The 19,556-nt window shown below is 42.7% G+C and overlaps 1 protein-coding gene across 4 annotated transcripts in view; it reads left to right on the forward strand.

Moving 5' to 3' along the window:
* Positions 1-19,556, forward strand: part of ASAP1 (ArfGAP with SH3 domain, ankyrin repeat and PH domain 1) — a 148,546-nt gene that overhangs the window by 65,832 nt on the left and 63,158 nt on the right. For all 4 annotated transcript variants that reach the window (XM_087706680.1, XM_087706681.1, XM_087706679.1 and 1 more), the window contains 6 exons: positions 6,531-6,605; positions 7,284-7,333; positions 8,947-9,076; positions 12,678-12,763; positions 14,030-14,105; positions 15,675-15,761. In XM_087706680.1, coding sequence (XP_087562806.1) covers positions 6,531-6,605; positions 7,284-7,333; positions 8,947-9,076; positions 12,678-12,763; positions 14,030-14,105; positions 15,675-15,761 — 504 coding nt within the window. The remainder of the gene's footprint in view (positions 1-6,530; positions 6,606-7,283; positions 7,334-8,946; positions 9,077-12,677; positions 12,764-14,029; positions 14,106-15,674; positions 15,762-19,556) is intronic.

Below are 19,556 nucleotides of genomic sequence, written 5' to 3' on the forward strand. Positions count from 1 at the left end.
AAAGCGAGGGTCTCCAAGCTTGACAACTTTAGGACTTGTGGGCTTCAACTCCCAGAATTCCCCCAGCCTACGTGAGGAATTCTGGGAGTCCTCAAATTGTCAAGTTTGAAGGCCCCTGGTGTAAGGGAAATTATAAGCAGTTATTTCTGTGGAGTCCTTGCTGCTCTCTGACCTTGCAGATACTTTATTACTCGTCGAGCTAACATCATCAGTGCTACTGAGTGTGGGGTTTGCTTCCTGTTAATATACAATAGCTTCAGGGGTGGGTTTCAACCGGTTCGCGGCGGTCCCCGCGATCTGGTTGGTCGCCGAACCTGGAAGTAAGTAACTTCCGGGAACGGCGAAGGCCCCCCGCGCGCCCGCGCGCGCCCGCACCCGCTCCTTACCCGTTTTTGCCGAATTCTGCGCTTCCACGCATGCGCAGGATGCATACAGCGCCTGCGCGATCCTCCAGGAGCAGCTGGAGCATCGCGCAGACGCTAGTACGCATGTGCGGGCCGCACGCGTGCACACGTGCGGACGCCGCCGGCCTCGTTCCAACCGAACCGGTTGGAACGGGGCGAGAAACCCACCCCTGAATAGCTTGGTCAACAAGTGTTGATATGCCTTTTTTGTTAGTTGCCTGATTAGGCTATTGTTTTCTCCTTGATTGGTCGTCTAATGTTAATCCCTGTATTTCTAGGTCTTGGTTGCGGGAAAAGATGTGTTCTGGTCTTTTTGTTCCCTTCTTAGCTTTCTTATTGCCTCTTTCGAATGCTGTGTACATGTGATTTATCTCTATCGGTCTGTAGATGGCTGATTTGTCTGAATGCAAAGCTTCTAGGAATTCTCTAGCATTTGGCGATTTAGCTTCGTCTAGACCAGTGTTTCTCAACCTTGGCAACTTGAAGATGTCCGGACTTCAATTCCCAGAATTCCCCAGCCAGCATTTCCCAGAATTCCCCAGCCAGCAAATGCTGGCTGGGGAATTCTGGGAATTGAAGTCCGGACATCTTCAAGTTGCCAAGGTTGAGAAACACTGGTCTAGACTGTCACAGCTTCCCAGTTGAAGCTATGGCTGAGTCTCTCCAAAGTTTTTTTTGGAAAGTAACCTCCATTATTATGTCAAATCCATCAGCCACAACTTCCAAAGAGTCAGTCTGACAAAAGCAGCATTGCATTGTGTAACACCAGCATCATTAATTCCAGTGGAATGTGTGGATGACTTTGGGGAACAAGGGGAAGAGATACTGCCTAGGAAACAATCAGATAAGAGAGGCAGGAGCCCCCAGTGGCTTGACAGTCAGACAAAGAGACTAAAGAAAGACCAGTGTCCTGAATGCCTCATGCAATTAAAGGGAGTAGCAGGAAGTTTGTACCTGCAAACTTGCAAGATTCTGTTAATGTAGTCTTACAGTACAGTAGAGTTAGTTCCTTTAGTTGTGTTTCCTGTCTGATTTACCTGGGAGCGGTGCACCCATTTTTTTTTTAATGAGTGTTTTGATGTTGCACATACATTCAGAAGAGGCAGCCTTTTGTTATTTTGAAGAAAGCAGCAGGAATCTGGGACATTTATGACTATCAAATAAAGAATACCTCCTCAAGGCCCTTTACATCAAGATGACAGTATCTTGCATGAATATTGTTGTTGTTGGTTGCAAAGTCATGCCTGACCCATTGCGACCCCATGGACAATGTTCCTGTCCTCTAGCAACCTCTGGAGTCTATTTAACTCATGCCTTCTGCTTCAATGACTCCATCCAGCCACCTCATTCTCTTTCGTCCCCTTCTTATTTTGCCCTCAATCTTTCCCAGCATTAGGCTCTTCTCCAGGGAGTCCTTCCTTCTCATTAGGTGGCCAAAGTATTTGAGTTTCATCTCCAGGATCTGGCCTTCTAAAGAGCAGTCAGGGTTGATCTCCTCTAGGACTGACCGGTTTGATTGCCTTGCAGTCCAAGGGACTCGCAGGAGTCTTCTCCAGCACCATAGTTTAAAGGCCTCAATTGTTTGGTGCTCAATCTTTCTAACTTTCACAGCCATCCATTACAACTGGGAAAACCATAGTCTTGACTATATGCCCTTTTGCTGGCAGAGTGATGTCTCTGCTTTTTAGTATGCTGTCTAGATTTGCCATAGCTTTCCTCCCCAGGAGGAAGCGTCTTTTAATTTCTTGGCTGCAGTCCCCATCTGTGGTGATCTTGGAGCCCAAGAAAATGAAATCTGTCACTACCTCCATTTCTTTCCCAGCATGAATATTAACTAGTAGCTATTGCTATGAGCTACTATCATCTTTAGGAGAAAGGTGGTACAGTGGTTAGAGTGCAGTACTGCAGGCTACTTTAGCTGACTGCCAGCTGACTGCAATTTGGCAAATCTCACCAGGCTCAAGGTTGACTTAGCCTTCCATCCTTCCAAGGTTGGTAAAATGAGGACCCAGATTGTTGGGGAAAATATGCTGACTTTGTAAACCGCTTGGAGAGGGCTGTAAAACACTTTAAAGTGGTAAATAAGTCTAAGTGTTATTGCCATCTTTAGGAATAGACCTTTGGGGCCTTCCAAAATTGCTCTTCTGGCTCGCCAAGGACAAAGGCCTTTACCCCAGTTACCCCAGATATTTTCTTACTCTGAAATTTAGGTTTTCCATCACAAACACTTGAAGTCTTCAAAGTGTTGAATGTCAGTAGTCAGCAGCATTGAATTCAGTGATGGGATTAAAAAATGTTTACTACTGGTTCTGTGGGCGTGACTTGATGGGCATGGCTTGGTGGGTGTGGCAAGGGAAGGGAAGGATACTGTAAAATCCCCATTCCCTCCCAATCAGCTGGGACTCGGGAGGCAGAGAATAGATGGGTGCAGGGGTATCAGAGGTGGTATTTACCAGTTCTCCGAACTACTTAAAATTTCCACTACCGGTTCTCCAGAAAACCACCTCTGGTTGAGTTCATGTAATATGAATATCTTCAACTTCCATATTCAACATCAAAGTTTCTACAAAATCTTCAAAAACGAATTCACTCCTCATTATTCTTCCAAATCAATGCAGGTAATCCTCCATCTACAACTATTCTTTTAGTGAGGGTTCAAAGTTACAACAACACACAAAAAAATAATTGATCCTCACGCTTATGACTGTCACAACATTCCCCGGGGTCACGCGATCACAATTTGGGCATTTGGCAACTGGCATGTACTTATAACAGTTGCAGTGTCCCGAAGTCACCTTTGTGACCTTCTCACAAAGCAAACTTCTGACAAGCAAACTCAATGAAGGTAGCTGTCTAATTTGGCCCATCATCTGGTGGTCTTTTGGAAAAATAGTTTTTATAAGATGAACCGTAAATCTGCTAAGAGTTGAGAGATGCAGAAAGATTTGAAACTGTTGTGGCCCGCCAACAGAGCTGGCAGCAGATTTGGATAGTGAGGAGGTTGGGGAGGAACATGGGCCAGTGCTGGAATCTGGGGAAGGCTCTGATGAAGGCTCTGCGTCGGAGGCAGTGAGGGAACCAGAGCTGTATGCCAGTTGTCAGCTGCCTTCAGAGTCAGACATCAGTGAGGCAGACGAACAGGTGGAGCCTCTTCCCAGTGTGCACATGCACAGAGTTGCCAGACGAAAGGAACAGCTAAAGAACAGGGGTCGACTTGGGAGTAAGGCCACAGATGGATGATAAATGGCCCCTCCCAGAGGAAATAAAAGAGGAGCTAAAGGGGAGTGGAGTTTGCAGGAGACAATTAGTTTGCTTAATTGGTTCCTGACTCTCTGAGACTCCTTGCCAAGTTTTGCAGATATCGGCCTGGCAGCTCTCCAAGCCAGATAAGGTCTGTGACTGTAAATCCTCCTTTGAAAGACTTTGCTGGCTGTGAATGAGCAGAATTCACAGTAAATTAATAAAAGGGTTTTTTGTCGGGACAAGAAGTTTGCTTCATGCTCTTGGGAAGCCCGGGTCAGAACAGAAACTGGTTCTCAGTGATGGGATTTCATATGTAGGTAGCCCTCGCCTTATGACCACAATTAAGTCTAAAATTTCTGTTGTTAACTGAGGCATCTGATAAGTGAGTTTTGCCCCCTTTTACGACATTTCTCGCCACACTTGCTAAGTGAATCACTGCAGTTGTTCCATTAGTAATCCAGTTGTTAAGTGAATCTGGCTTCCCCATTGACTTTGCTGGTCAGAAGGTCACAAAAGGGGATCACTTGACAATGAGGATGCTGCAAAGATCGTACTTTTTCAGTGCCGTTGCAACTCGGAACAGTCCCTAAATGAATTGTTGTTAAGTTGAGGACTACCTCTATATTTTCTTTTTCAACCTGGGAAAATGGAAGTTTTGTAGACTTCATGCTGGCTGGGGAATTCTGGGAGTTGAAGTTCCTTTCCCTTGTGTCTCAAAATTACTTTGGTTTGCCATTGTCCCTCAAAAAATGTTCACAATTTGACTCAAAGTCTCAGCGTTCAAAGAATTTTACTTTTCTTTCTTTACAAAAGGGAAAATCCTGGGGAACCCAGAGTGGGACGCAGCCCATCAAATGGCTTATCTGATTGATGGTTATTTACCAGGGGAGGGGGGAGCGTTATTGTTTTTAACTGTTTGCCTGTTGGGTTTTTATTTTCGTAAGCAGCCCAGGGTCACAGAGAGTGAGTGGGCGGCCATAGAAACCCTCTGAAATAAATAAATAAAATATTTCAACAGAAGAACAGTTTGCCTGCTCTTCAAGATATCCTCCCCAGTTCTCTTTTAGTTTTGAAAAACTGAAAGTGGAAAAAAAAGGAGAACTTCTCCCTTCGAAAAGCACTCTTAAATTCAAAAGAATTCCAGCTGCTTTAAAGGAGTAAAAACCTTTTGAACCTGGAAAGCCCAACCATGATCTTCAGTTAAGCTGTGTTGGCTGAATATTGTTATGCGGTGCTTGAACGGGAGAGCGCCATTCACTGGCATTTCGAAGGCACCAAGCCGCAAGAGCCGGGCGGCGGCGAACAGGCGCCCACGCGGCTTGGCAATACCCCTAGGTCAGTGAATGGTGCTGTGCCCGGCTTGAAAGGGGGTTCGCTGGGTGGCTGCTCGTGAGCATGGTCGCTTCATGGCTGCTGTGCTGCGCTGTTGCAACAGCGCAACACAGCCGTTCGCCCCTGAGGCTGTGCCCGGCTCTTTGGGAGCCCACTCGCAAGAGAGCAGCCACCTGGAAACCCAAAACAATAAGCCCTCCCTTGATAATAAGGCCCAAGCCATATTTTGTGGGTAAAAAGAAAATAAGACCCTGTCTTATTTTCAGGGAAACACAGTAGATAGATAGATGATAGATAGATAGATAGATAGATAGATAGATAGATGATAGATAGATAGATAGATAGATAGATAGATAGATAGATGATAGATAGATAGACAGACAGACGATAGATAGACGATAGATAGACGATAGATAGAGAGAGACGATAGATAGATAGATAGACATAGATGATAGATAGATAGATAGATAGATAGATAGATAGATAGATAGATAGATAGATAGATAGATAGATAGATAGATAATAGATAGATAATTAGATAGATAGATGATAGATAATTAGATAGATAGATGATAGATAATAGATAGATGATAGATAGATAGACAGATAGATAGATAAATAGATAATAGATAGATAATTAGATAGATAGATGATAGATAATTAGATAGATGATAGATAGATAGACAGATAGATAAATAGATAATAGATAGATAATTAGATAGATGATAGATAATTAGATAGATAGATGATAGATGATAGATAGATGATAGATACAGAGAGACGATAGATAGATGATAGATAGATAGACATAGATGATAGATACATAGATAGATAGATAGACAGACAGACAGACAGACAGATAGATAGATAGATAGATGATAGATAAATGATAGAAAGAGAGAGACGATAGATAGATGATAGATAGATAGACATAGTTGATAGATAGATAGATAGATAGATAGATAGATAGACGATAGATAGATGATAGATGATAGAGAGATAGATGATAGATAATAGATAGATAGATGATAGATAGATAGATAGATAGATGATAGATAGATAGATAGATGATAAATAGATAATAGATAGATGGATGATAGATAGATGATAGATAGATAGATAGATAGATAGATAGATAGACAGACAGACAGACAGACAGATAGACAGACAGACAGACAGAAAGAAAGACGGACAGACAGACAAATATCAGTGAAGTAAGGTAAAGTCTTTAAAATGTAGTAAAATGGTCATTAAATGAAGCTTCCCCACTGACTTTGCCTGTCAAAAGATTGCAAAAGATAATCAAATGACCTCAGGACACTGCATCTGTCAAAGATATGAGTCAGTTGCTAAGTGTCTAAATTTTGATTACATGACCATGGAGATACTGTAACAGGCGTAAGTATGGAAAACAGTCATAAGTCACTTTTTCAGTGCTGTTGTAACTTTGAACCGTCACTAAATGGATGATTGTAAGTCGAGTGGATGCCTGGAGTTTATTTTAAGTTCACTGATTTTTAAATACTGAATAATATTGTTTTCTCTTTCTAGCTGCAAGGGTTGAGCCATAATGTTATCTTCACCTTGGACTCCCTGTTGAAAGGAGATTTGAAAGGAATTAAAGGGGTAAGTAAGCCTACACATTTAATATGGGCTTTAATAATGGGTGGTGATTTCTGCACTTTTGTTTATCAATTATAGTAGGGACATGGTGTCATAGTGGATAAGACACTGAGCTTGTCAATAAGAAAGATTGGAAGCTGAGCGGTTCGAATCCCTAATTTTGCATAACAGGGTGAGGTCCCGTGACTTGTCCCAGCTTCTGCCAACCTAGCAGTTTGAAAGCATGTAAGAAATGCAAGTAGAAAAATAGGCACCACCTTTGGTGGGAAGTTAACAGCGTTCCATGCGCCTTTGGCATTAAGTCATGCCGGTCACATGACCATGGAGACGTCTTCGGACAGTGCTGGCTCTTCAGCTTTGAAACGGAGATGAGCACCCCCCACTAGAGTCAGAAACAAATAGCATATGTGTGAGGGGAACCTTTACCTTATCAATATAGCGGGGACGTTATCACATTTGCAGGAACATCTGATTACATCCACTTGTAACTGCAGACTTATATTTCCCATCAATCCGTTTTTTCTTTAAAAAAAAACCTTGAGTTATATGAGCTCTTAAGATTCCCCAGGACGAAAATACTTTAAGCTTTTAAGTCATTTTATAACCATGGACCAGTACCTTAAGGGGGCATTTTTAAGCACTGCCATAAACTTATTTTAAGTTAATTTTCTCTTTCTTAAGGATCTCAAAAAGCCTTTTGATAAAGCCTGGAAAGATTATGAGACCAAATTGTAAGTATGGTTAACTTTGTTGAACAAACAATTGTGCTTAAAGTCAAGAAGTTTATTGTATACGGCTTAGAGTCTCTCTTTGAGCAGGACGGGTGGGAAGGAAATGTAAAAAAATAAAATAAAATAACCTCCTGTCTTTCTATACAGGTAGTCCTCAACTTACAACCACAATTGAGCCCAAAATTCAGGTTGCTAAATGAGACATTTGTTAAGCGAGTTTTGCCCCATTTTACGACCTTTCTTGCACAGTGGTTAAGTGAACCATTTCAGTTGTTAACTTAGTAACATGGCTGTTAAGTGAATCTGGCTTCCCCATAGACGTTGCTTGTCAGAAGGTCGCAAAAGCAGTTCACATACCCTGGGATTCTGCGACCGTCATAAATATAAATCAGTTGCCATGCCTCTGAATTTTGATCACGTCACCATAGGGGCACTGCCACAGTTGTAAGTGTGAAAAAATGGTCATAGGTCACGTTTTTCAGGATACTGTAAGTTAGAACAGTCACTAAATGAACAGTTGTAAGTCGAGGACTACCTGTCCTGGAACTCTTTTCACATGTGTGTCATGTGGTTCGTTGTGTAAAAAATAATTGTATATAGCAATAGCAATAGCAGTTAGACTTATATACCGCTTCATAGGGCTTTCAGCCCTCTCTAAGTGGTTTACAGAGTCAGCATATTGCCCCCAACAACAATCCGGGTCCTCATTTTACCCACCTCGGAAGGATGGAAGGCTGAGTCAACCCTGAGCCGGTGAGATTTGAACAGCCGGACTGCATCTAATAGTCAGCTGAAGTGGTCTGCAGTACTGCACTCTAACCACTGCGCCACCTCGGCTCCTCAGTCCCACTTGGGAATCTGTACCAGTGCATCATGAATCAGTGAATCATATTACAATTTTTAAAAGCAATAAGTACATAAGGAAAAAAGGTCAGCAGTTCGGCGGTTCGAATCCCTAGCGCTGTATAACGGAGTGAGCTCCTGTTACTTGTCCCAGCTTCTGCCAACCTAGCAGTTCGAAAGCATGTAAAAATGCAAGTAGAAAAATAGGAACCACCTTTGGTGAGAAGATAACAGCGTTCTGTGTGCCTTCGACATTTAGTCATGCCAGCCACAGGACCACGGAGACGTCTTCGGACAGCTCTGACTCTTCGGCTTTGAAACAGAGATGAGCACCGCCCCCTTGAGTCGGGAACAACTAGCACATATATGCAAGGGGAACCTTTACCTTTAAAAAAGGATTCAAAACATATTACAATTCTTTTTTGGAACAGGATTGATTCCAATGTTAATTTTCTTAAAATGAAGGGTAGATTGGAAAAAAACCTCAAATGCCAAGGTGCTGTAGAACTCAAATTGTCCTTGACGTGTTTATGTTGGATTTTTAAAATATCGGATTCCTCCTTCTGCTTTTTAGCACTTAACAGCTTGCTTTTAAGGTGGAGAGCTATTTTGGTTTGGAATTTATTGTTTGATGAAGTCTGGTGAAATGGAAAAACATGAGAAATGTCATTGTTTCTATATTAGTTGGACTCGGCTTGTGGATTCTTGTGATTGTCAAAAAGTTTGACAGGTTTCGCCTTCTTTGTGGGTTTTGTTTTGCAATTCGACAGCACGAAAATTGAAAAGGAAAAAAGGGAACACGCCAAGCAACATGGGATGATACGAACAGAGATTACGGGAGCTGAGATAGCAGAGGAAATGGAGAAAGAGAGAAGGCTCTTTCAGCTACAGATGTGTGAAGTAAGTCACGTTTTAAAATTTAAACGATTAAACATCAATAAAGGAGAATATCTGTAGCTCAGGGTTGACATGAGGGGTCCTTGGTGCTCTCTGAGCTTGCTTGTTTTCTTGCAGATGTTTCATTACTCAAACTAGGTGTTATCAGTGGTAGCATTGGGTAATGAAACATCTTCAAGAAAACAAGCAAGCTCAGAGAACACCAAGGACTTCTCATGATCAAGCATTCTATGATTAAACATTCCATACATCTAAACAACTTGAACCTGTGTTCCTGGTGCTGTATAAACTTGGTTGTATGCCTACAGATGTTTCACTACCAAACCAGGCAACGTCATCTGGGCACGTTAGTGTTTAAATGTAGGAGCTTATCTGCCAGTTTTTGCAGGCTGTAGTTTTCTCCTTCCTGGTTCTTTAGCTTTCTGCCTGATCATTTGTCTGGTATTAATCCCTGCTTATCTGAATATTAGCTGCTGAAGGGGGTGTGTTCCATTCTTTTTGTTTCCTTTCAAGGTTTTTTTATTGTCTGTTCTATGTGGCATGCAAACGTGGTATTTCACTATGTGTCTTTTCATGGGTGATTTATTTGAATGCCAAGCTTTAGGAAATTGGCTTGGATGCTCAGATAACGAATACTTTCCCAGCTGAAACTGTGGTCAAGTGTCCATGTGCTGAGCACATGGCATTAACTGGCCGCAAACTCTTGCGTGCACTGAAGATGTTAGTTAGTTGGGTATTGAAACATCTGAAAGCAAACAACCAAGCTCAGAAAGCCCCAAAATAGCCACAATTCAACCCTGAACTACAGATACTTCTCTATTGGAACTCAAAACTCTCCCCACCCCTTCCCCAATTGACAAACACCAATTTTGTATCAAATTCAATAACTGTCTTAGGGTTAATTCACAAAAAGTGGATAAAAGTTCCATTTGTACAAACTGTGTGATTACATTTAATCTTTCTCTCAGCATTCTGAGTAATGCATTAAAGTCAGAACTCGGAGGCAGGTAGATTCCTCAAAGAACATGTTTATTGGACACATCATGTCGGCACAGCTAGTGAAAACCAACTCTGAAAGTTTCCCACATTTGTGATATAATAAAAGGAGCAATTGTTTCCCTCCCCAAGTGTCAAAGGTCACATTGTCCAATTAAGGCATTGGGCAGGTTCCTTGGTCACTCCTTCCCTCCTCCAATTTCCACCTGTTGGGATGACCTTGGTTCCCACGGGAGAGATCTTTGTTTTGTCTGCAAGTCTACTTCCCCCTCTCTTCACCCTTCCCCACCCCTCAGAGTATGTGGCAACTATGAGGCAGCTAAAGATGGCTTCATCCAGGTTCACTTCAGAGTTCACACTTTCATTGGAGGAACTTTGTCCTGATTCCTTATAGTGATGCAACAAAACGACTACTTCACCGCTTATGCAAATATAGCCAAGATGAGGGGTCTCCAATCTCCTGTCTGTAGACTGGCATCATGCCACGGCATGCCAGTAACTGGTCCATGCAAACAAGCAAAGCAGTGGTGGGTTTCAAAAATTGTTCGAACCAACTCTGTGGGTGTGGCCTCCTTTGTGGGAGTGGCTTGCCACCCATGTGACCGGATGGGAATGGCTTGCCGCCCATGCGACCGGATATGAAGATGCCGACGACACTTGTCAGAACCACTTTAAATTACCTCACACACAGCACTGGCATGCATAAGAATATGATGTAAACTTGTTTTTTTAAAAGGCATCTTTGGTTTGCGTTAAAACAACTTCAACACATGCAATGTTCTGATTGCACCACAAACGCAGTAGTCATCCTTACCTTTCACAGAGGCACTGAGTTTTATAAATATGAGCATGATAGTGTAGAATAATCCTATCCAAGGACCAGTGGTGGGTTTCAAAAAAATTTGGAACCTCTTCTGTAGGTGTGGCCTGCTTTCCGGGTCCACTGGTGGAACCTCTTCTAACCGGTTCGGTAGATTTGATGAACCAGTTCTACCGAATAGGTGCGAACTGGTAGGAACCCACCTCTGAAGCAAAGGCTCATCTGCAGGATGTAGACAGCCCACCACACCACATCCCCTCCAGTCCGTGGAAAAACCTTTCTCCACAGAACCAATCCCCGGTGGCAAAAAAAATTGAGGGCCGCTGGCCTAGATAAGTGTTTCTCAAGCTCAGCAAACGTAAGATGTGTGGACTTCAGCTCCCAGAATTCCACAGCCAGCATTAACCTATGTAATTGCCCAGTGGTGGCCCACAATAATTCTAGAATCTAATTGAATGTTCTAATCCTAATTTTTTTGTGCAAGTTCCTAAATTGTTTATATGCAAGATGATTGTTATTGGTTGTTTGGGATTTTTAAAAATGCAAGATGCCGTGGAACCTTTAAGGAAGTTGACAGTTGTATGCCTCTAACAGCACATGCAAAGTTTATGAAGAATTCTTATTTGCTCTACTTTGCTCTACCTAACTAACAGTAGATAATAAATCCAGATAGCACAGAGCCTAACTAAGTAAAGTTGGGGAAAAAAGACTCTGGTCCAACATCCCCCCCCCCCCCTAAAAAATTGTGGCTTGCTGTTGGTTTATGAATTCTGGCTTTATAAGAGAGAAATGAAACCAGAATTTCAGATTTGCAGTAAAGTTAAATAAATCACGGATCATCTTGATGAGAACTTTTAGCAGCCTAGAACAGCATGTACTATTTTCTTGTTCATTGCCTATTCATTCTCTTTAACATTTCATGTGACTCTTCCCAATGGTAACGCAAGATTTACTACCCTCCCGGCCTTCCGCAAAGCCACCAAGTCCTGGCTGTTCCAGGAGGCTAAGGGGGGGGGGGGGGGGCTGAGAAGCATTTACCTCCACGGAAATTGTGAATGTTGGTTTTGTTTTTAATATGTTGTCTTTGTCTCATTTTCCCCCTTTCCCTTGTCTTTTGTGAGCCGCCCGGAGTCCTCCGGGAGTGGGCGGCATACAAGACAAATAAATAAATAAATAAATAATAAGATTTTGAACTGGCACTAAATGGGATTTTTATTAATTTGTGTCGATTGTCCCTACAACGATCCAAAGGGATTCTAGGTGCTTTACAGATAATCAAAAATTTTTTTAAAAAAAAGTGAAGCTAGCATAATTCGTAAGCATCATTTATGGTCTTGGAATTTGCTTATGATTTTGTGTCATATTGAATGACGTTTAAACCCAAGAGCTTTCATGCCTCCAAGTGTATTTAGTGCAGTGCCATACTTTAGAACAGTATTGCTACTTTAAAGCACGTAATGTAAATTTAGACCTAGCTATTCGGTGTCTAAAAAGGATAGTAATTGTATTAGGAAGGAACAAATAACAAGAGCATTAGACAACTTAGAAAGCACTATTCATCACAGTATTGGCTTAATGTAAAATATCCTTCCTATGTTTTACTGTTCTATATGCAGCACGATTTTAATCACATATTAGCAGAGTGCCTTCAGATGCTAGCTGTAAACAACTTGCAAGATAATTGCTAAATTTGTTAAAATAGATTTCAAATGGAACCTGCCTTTGAATGCAGCTAGGCCCAAATGTATAATTATCTACTGAGCTTTGATTTTTTTCCCCTCTCCATAGTATCTCATTAAGGTTAATGAAATCAAGACGAAAAAGGGTGTGGACCTTTTACAAAATCTTATTAAGTATTATCATGCACAATGCAAGTGAGTATACTTTTTTTCCAGCTCTTCATCTGCAATGTGTTTTTTTTTTAATATAGAAAGCTTTTTCTCTTCAGGGATGACATCACCTGCTTTTATTGAGATTTCTCGATTAAAAAAAATGAAAAAAATTGAATGCCCTTTGTTCAAAGTTGCAGATATTGAATTCCTATTGTTTTCTGCATAGAAGGTTTGACTTGATTATTCTTCCACTGTCATACACACTGGTTTGAAAAATGAGTCAAGAGGTGACTTGATGTAATCTAGAAAGAGACGAAAAAAGCTGCCTTGAATGTAAGATATAATTCACATTGAAGGAAATGTGCTATTGCTTGGCCTGTAGTTGTTAAGTGAATCATGCCGTCATTAAATTAATCTGACTTCCCCTTTGACTTTTCTTGTCGGAAGGTTGAAAATGCGATCAACTAAAATAATCATTAATAGATGCCAATTGCCAAGCGCCTAAATTTTGATCACTTGACCATTGGGATGCTGTGAAAACTGCCCATAAGTCACTAAACCAATGGTTGCAGGTTGAGGACTACCTTTAATCAAATTTATATGGCTACCCATCTCACACAAAGTAACTCTGGGTGGTTTACAACAATCAGATTAAAAAGAGCACACATACACACACAGTCATAAAAATAAATAAATTCAGTATTAAAAACAAAATATTGTAAGCATCTAGAAAACCCACATAGAGTATTTTCACCTCCGAAATAGAGCCATCTATAGATATCTCTGGTTGCCTGTTGACATGGGTGCGTATGGAATGGGGCTAACCTACCGTATTTTTCAGAGTACAAGATGCACCTTCCCCCCCCCTAAAAAAGCGTTGAAATGTTGGTGCAACTTACACACTGATTACAGCCATTTTTGGCCTCTTGAAGCCTTGTCCCTGCATCCCGTTTTTGCGAAAAACGGAGGCGTTTTTGCCTTTCCCCAGCCCCCAGATTTCAGCAGGGCTGGGAGAAGGCAAAAATGCCCCCGTTTTTGCAAAAAACGGTCCTTTTTCCGCCTGCTTTTTGCAAAAACGGGGCGCTCTTGCCTTCCCCCAGGCCCTCTGAAGCCCACAGAGTGCTCCTGGGAGCTGGGGAAAGGCAAAAACTTTTTTTTCTTATTTACTTCTTCGAAATCTTGGTGCGTCTTATACTCCAGTGTGTCTTATAGTCCCAAAAATATGGTATGTACTGGGCGGGAAAAACCACTGAAATTTAAAACCAGGTTCCAACATTGCTGATAAATAACATTTTATTTCCATTATAGTTTCTTTCAAGACGGCTTGAAGACAGCTGATAAACTCAAACAGTACATTGAAAAGCTAGCTGCTGATTTATATAACGTAAGTCATCCATAAGGTAGGGCCTATTTGATAATTCTCCGCGGTTGGGTACGCATAGCCAAGAATGAAAAGTAAGATAGGGTTCACAAGATTACTGGACTAACTGGCCTTGACAACTTTCAGATTTCTTAAACCAGCTAGACTAGTTTGCTCAGATTGTTAAGAACGAAATGGATTAACAACTGTGACCTCAAGTGGAAGGACATTGTTTCTGCTATGTTATCGTGAGTCCATTCTCCTATATTACTTGAAAAATAAGCTACACATTTGAATGACCCTCTGGTGGATTGGTACATTAGAGAAATAAATAACCTTGTTATCATTTTAGACACTTCTTGGGCGCTTTTAAGCCAATCATTCTCAATCTTGGCAACTTTTAAGATGTGCGGACTTCAACTCCCAGAATTCCCTTGCTAAGCTGGCTGCGGAATTCTGGGAGTTGAAGTACACGCATCTTAAAGTTGCCAAGGTTGAGAAACACTACTCTAACCCTATACCTTTTTTGAAACTCCTGTGCCCTGCACTCATTTGGATGTTAAGACATCTTTTCAATGTTATTTGGGAATTTGTTTCAGCAATTTTATCTTTTAGTCCAACTATATTTCTAGAAAAAGGATCGATAAGCATAAATTCAGTGGCCATCCAATACTCTTACACGCCTAAAGTTTATGATCAACCTAGGACCGCTGTTCTGAGAGCCTTATGTGTAGGAAGTTTATGTAAAAAGGCTTAATGTTATCTTGTTATTATGTTTTGTAGCGTGAGGAATGCCGTTCTTTGTGGTCAAACCATGGGATCAGTAATTTCTTGAAAGTGACTGTGGTTCTTTTAAAAGAGATTGAATACACTTCCTCAATGTAGCTTGTTTTGAATATATATTGGGGGGGGAGAAAATCTGCATTCTCAAAACTTCCTCATTATAGTATTCGGAGAATAATGAAGAGAGGGAAAAAGCATATATTTTACTTCCACTGTAGATGATTAAAGTACAAGGCATGAGGCTAGGAACTAGGAGACTCTGAATTCTAGTTCTGCCCTAAGCATGAAAGCCGGTTGGGTGACTTGGGACCAATCACCAAGAGACTCCGCATTCTAGTCCTACCTTAGGCATAAAAGCCAGTTGGGTGATTTTGGGCCAATCAGCAGAAGTCTATGAATTCCAGGCCCGCCTTAGGCGTGAAAGCTACCTGGGTGACTTTGGGCCAATCACCAGGAGACTGTGAATTCTAGTCCCACCTCAAACATGAAAGCCAATTGAATGACTTTCGGCCAATCAGCAGGAGTCTGTAAGTTCTAGTCCTGGCTTAGGCATGAAAGCCAGTTGTGTGACCTTGGGCTAGTCACACACACTCGGCCAACTTGCCTCACAGGGTTGATGTTGAGAAAAATAGGAGGAGGGAGTATTAGTCGTGTTTGCTGCCTTGAGTTATTTACGTATATACTAACAAAGGAGGGATAAAAATCTAATATTATACACAGACACAAAGAAACACACTTAAGTATACTTGTGTTGATCCAAATAATGAAGAAATGCGCCTGGGTAACAAATTGTGGATATTTTTGCTCTAGATAAAACAGACACAAGATGAAGAAAAGAAGCAACTCACTGCATTGAGGGACTTGATAAAATCCTCTTTACAACTTGACCAAAAGGAGGTAAGAATCACAAGCAAAACTAGTATCAGTCTCAGTTACTTATATACTAAGAGCCTCAGTGGCGCACTGGTTAGAATGCAGTAACTGCAGGCTCCTTCTGCTGACTGCAGGCTGCCTGCAATTCCTCAGTTCGATTCTCACCGGCTCAAGGTTGACTCAGCCTTCTGTCTTTCCGAGGCCGGTAAAATGAGGACCTAGATTGTTGGGGGAAAGAGGCTGACTCTGTAAACCGCTTAGAGCCGTGATGGCGAACCTATGACACGCATGCCCAAAGTGGCACACGAAGCCATGTTGCCCGGCATGTGCAGCCTTGCCTGTTCGTTTTCCGGATTTCTGGCATGCATGCGCACATGACGATCAGCTGTCCTTTGTGCGCACGGCAGTGCTAAAAACTGCTGTGCACCTGCATGCCAGCCAGCTAACTGTTGGGTGCACGTGCGTGCCAGAACCCAGAAATTTGGCTTTTCCGGATCACGATGCCTTGACACCCACAGCAGGGCCAAAAACCGGCCTGCGCATGTGCATCGGCCCGCTGATCGTCTGGTGCATATGCACACTAGAACCCGGAATTTTGGCTTTTCTGGAGTGTGGCCCCGGCGCACAGACGCGCATGTTTCCACACGGTTCGCCATCACTGGTTATGGGGTAAGGTCGTAAAGCACTGTGAAGCAGTATCTAAGTCTTAAGTGCTCTTGCTATTGCTGTCAGCAATGGGTTGAATGCCATTGACTCCATTTTACACTTAGTTACAGTCAGCATTTAAAGTGACATAAAAAGACCCTCTAATTGGGATGTTTGCATTATATTTATTATTTACATTCTATTATATACTATGTAATTTATACTATTTATATGTATTATTTACATTCTATTATAGACTATGTAATTTATAGTTGGTAGCTCATGGCCAGGGAGTATGGAAAATGAAAGAAAAAATAAAATACCTGAACAGATCCTGGGAAAGATTTCTAATATTATAAGGTCTCCCAATTTATTGGTGAAATTCAATTTTTTTTTTTGCTACCAGTTCTGTGGGCGTGGCTTGGTGGGCGTGGCAGGGGAAGTTATATTGGAAAAATCTCCACTCCCACCCATACTGGGGCCAGCCAGAGGTGGCATTTGCCGGTTCTCCGAACTACTCAAACTTTCCGCTACTGGTTCTCCAGAACTTGTCAGAACCTGCTGAATTTCACCCCTGTTGGGTTCTATTTTATAACCTTTTTGCCATGGTTCTTAAGCGAATCACATTACGCAAATCTGTCTTTCTCCCTTGACGTGCTTGTTGCAAGCCAACTGGGAAGGTAACGGGGATCCCTTCATTTTCTGAGGATTTTTCTGTTGACGTCTTTAATCCCCTGTCTCCTACTTCAGTCAGGAGTGCCCCCTTCTCAGTTGTTTCAAGCGATGGGCTTCACAGTTGACGCTTGAGGCTCTTCTACCTAATAAGAGAAGTTGAAAGAGTCCCGTCATTTATCTGTTCTCTGTTTCTGCCTCTGTGCCTCTGATTTATGCACGTTGTTGTCTTACCATGGAGCATTCTTTTCCTTCCCACCAGTATGCCCTTCTGCTTTCTGGAAGGAAATACAAAGCTTTGGCCTTTCCTCTTTTCTCATCTGTGGATTCTATTCCTCAAGCTCCTTGAGGTCAAAAGTACATATGGAATTTATTGTGTGTTCTGTCCGTTTCCTTTGAATTGCAAGTTTCGTGTGGACAAAGTGTCCCTCTCAGGCCTGCAGAACACAAGGAGACGGTCACACTTTTTTTCTGCCATATATTTTGTTTTCTTTCTAAGTTTTTTCGTACTCCATAAAGATGACTTTAAAAACCTTCTGTTCTGACCCAGCTCCCCAAACACGACAAACCCGGTTCCACCACAAAACCGCGGTAGACTAAAGCGCGCTCAACAAAAGCGCGTACCTGACGTCATCACAGCGCGACGAAAACATCACGCTGTGAGCGGTAAACTTAAAATTAACGCGAAAACCTTACCCTAACCCCCCCAAACCTAACCCTAAACCTAACCCTTAACCTAACCCTAAACCTAACCCTTACCTTTACGTGAATTGGCTTGCTTTAAAAGCGCTTTTTAAAATCTCCGCGGTCGTATTTGTCGCGCTGCTGATGACGTCAGGTATGCGCTTTAATCGGGCGCGCTTTAGTGGACCGCGGTTTTGTCGTGCCACGGACAAATCCTCTGTATTTAAATCAATGATTCCTTTATTACGAGCGTCTGCAGCCCAGGGAAAAAGTTTCTCTCTCACCGCAGGTTAGCAAGTCCATCTGGCAATGAGATGAATAGTTATCTGCCACACCTATTCATCTCCGCCCCCTTCCTTTTATCCCCAGAGCTAGGGTGGGGCTTCGCTAGCAGCAGTGGCTGTTCTGTCCAAAGGACCGGCCCGTAGATTTCCACTGCTCTCCTCTCCTCTAACTTCTGCGCATCAGGCACTGGACCCAGATGCTTCTCCTCTTCCTCATCAGCCACCTCCAGACCTGGAGGCTGTTTACTCTCCATCTGAAGGCTAATGGATAACCCAGGCACCGCCTCTGTCTCTCTCTCTCTGCCAGCTTCATTCACTCTTCCCCCTCGGAGCTCTCAAGTTGCCTTGATGCCAACTCTGACTCCCATATCTCCTCCTCCTCTGATTCGGCTCCTGGAGGGGCCAGCAGACAGCAAGCCACACCACCTTCATTCTTAACACTTCGATGTAGTTGTATATGTGTGTTCCGCTCTACATGGGGCTGCCCTTGAAGAGTATTCGGAGACTTCAGCTTGTCCAGAATGCAGCCGCGCGAGCGATTGTGGGTGCACCTCAGTACACCCACGTGACACCTATCCTCCGCGAGCTGCACTGGCTGCCTATTGGGCTCCAGACACGCTTCAAGGTGCTAGTCGTCACTTTTAAAGCCCTACATGGTATCGGACCTGGGTACTTGAGAGACCGCCTCCTGCCAATTACCTCCCTAAGACCGATTAGATCCCACAGATTAGGCCTCCTCCGAATTCCATCTGCCAGCCAGTGCCGACTGGCAAATCCCCAGGGGAGGGCCTTCTCTGTGGCTGCTCCGGCCCTCTGGAACGATCTCCCCGTGAAGATCCGGACCCTCACCACCCTCCAGGCTTTCCTCAAAGCCACGAAGACCTGGTTGTTCCGGCAGGCCTGGGGCTGATGGATTTTCAGCCCCACTTGAAATGTTGTGACTGTTGTTGTTTTTACTCTGTTTGTCTTTTGTCCTATTTGTACCCCCTTCCCCCCCCCTTTGGTTGTTAGCCCCCCCGAGTCCCTCAGGAGTGGGGCGGCATACAAATTAAATAAACATTCCAACATTCCAACATTAAGCAGGGGTCCCCAACACCCATTCTATGGACCGGCACCGGGCTGTAGTATGCCAGAAATTGGTCCGTGCAAGCAAGTGAAGCCCCATCTGTGAGATGCAGAAAAATCATCATAGTCAAGGGCTGCCTACCACGATAAGTCTGAATGAAGCATTTAATGTTACATATCCGTGGAAGTAAAACTTCAACACCAAATAGGTACAGAAATCAATTGCTACCATTTCTTTTACTTGCTGGTATCTATGATGGTTTTACTAGATTTGGTTGAAATTGGACATATTCCTAGATCAGCTCAGATAAATGAAAAATACTGTGCAGCAAAATATTAGGTCAGTCGGTGCCCTTTTAAAACCATCCCTTCAATTTTTTCCATTAAGTACTTAGGTATTCTGCCAATATGTTTTTATCTGTTTGTGAAGTGGTTAGCTTTCTCTCTCTCAGCATGGCGTTCTTTCTGG

Source organism: Thamnophis sirtalis, unplaced genomic scaffold (genome assembly GCF_051295495.1).
Source record: "Thamnophis sirtalis isolate CommonGarterSnake01/CBP01778 unplaced genomic scaffold, rThaSir2_p1.2 scaffold_2, whole genome shotgun sequence".
Classification (NCBI taxonomy): Eukaryota; Metazoa; Chordata; class Lepidosauria; order Squamata; family Natricidae; genus Thamnophis; species Thamnophis sirtalis.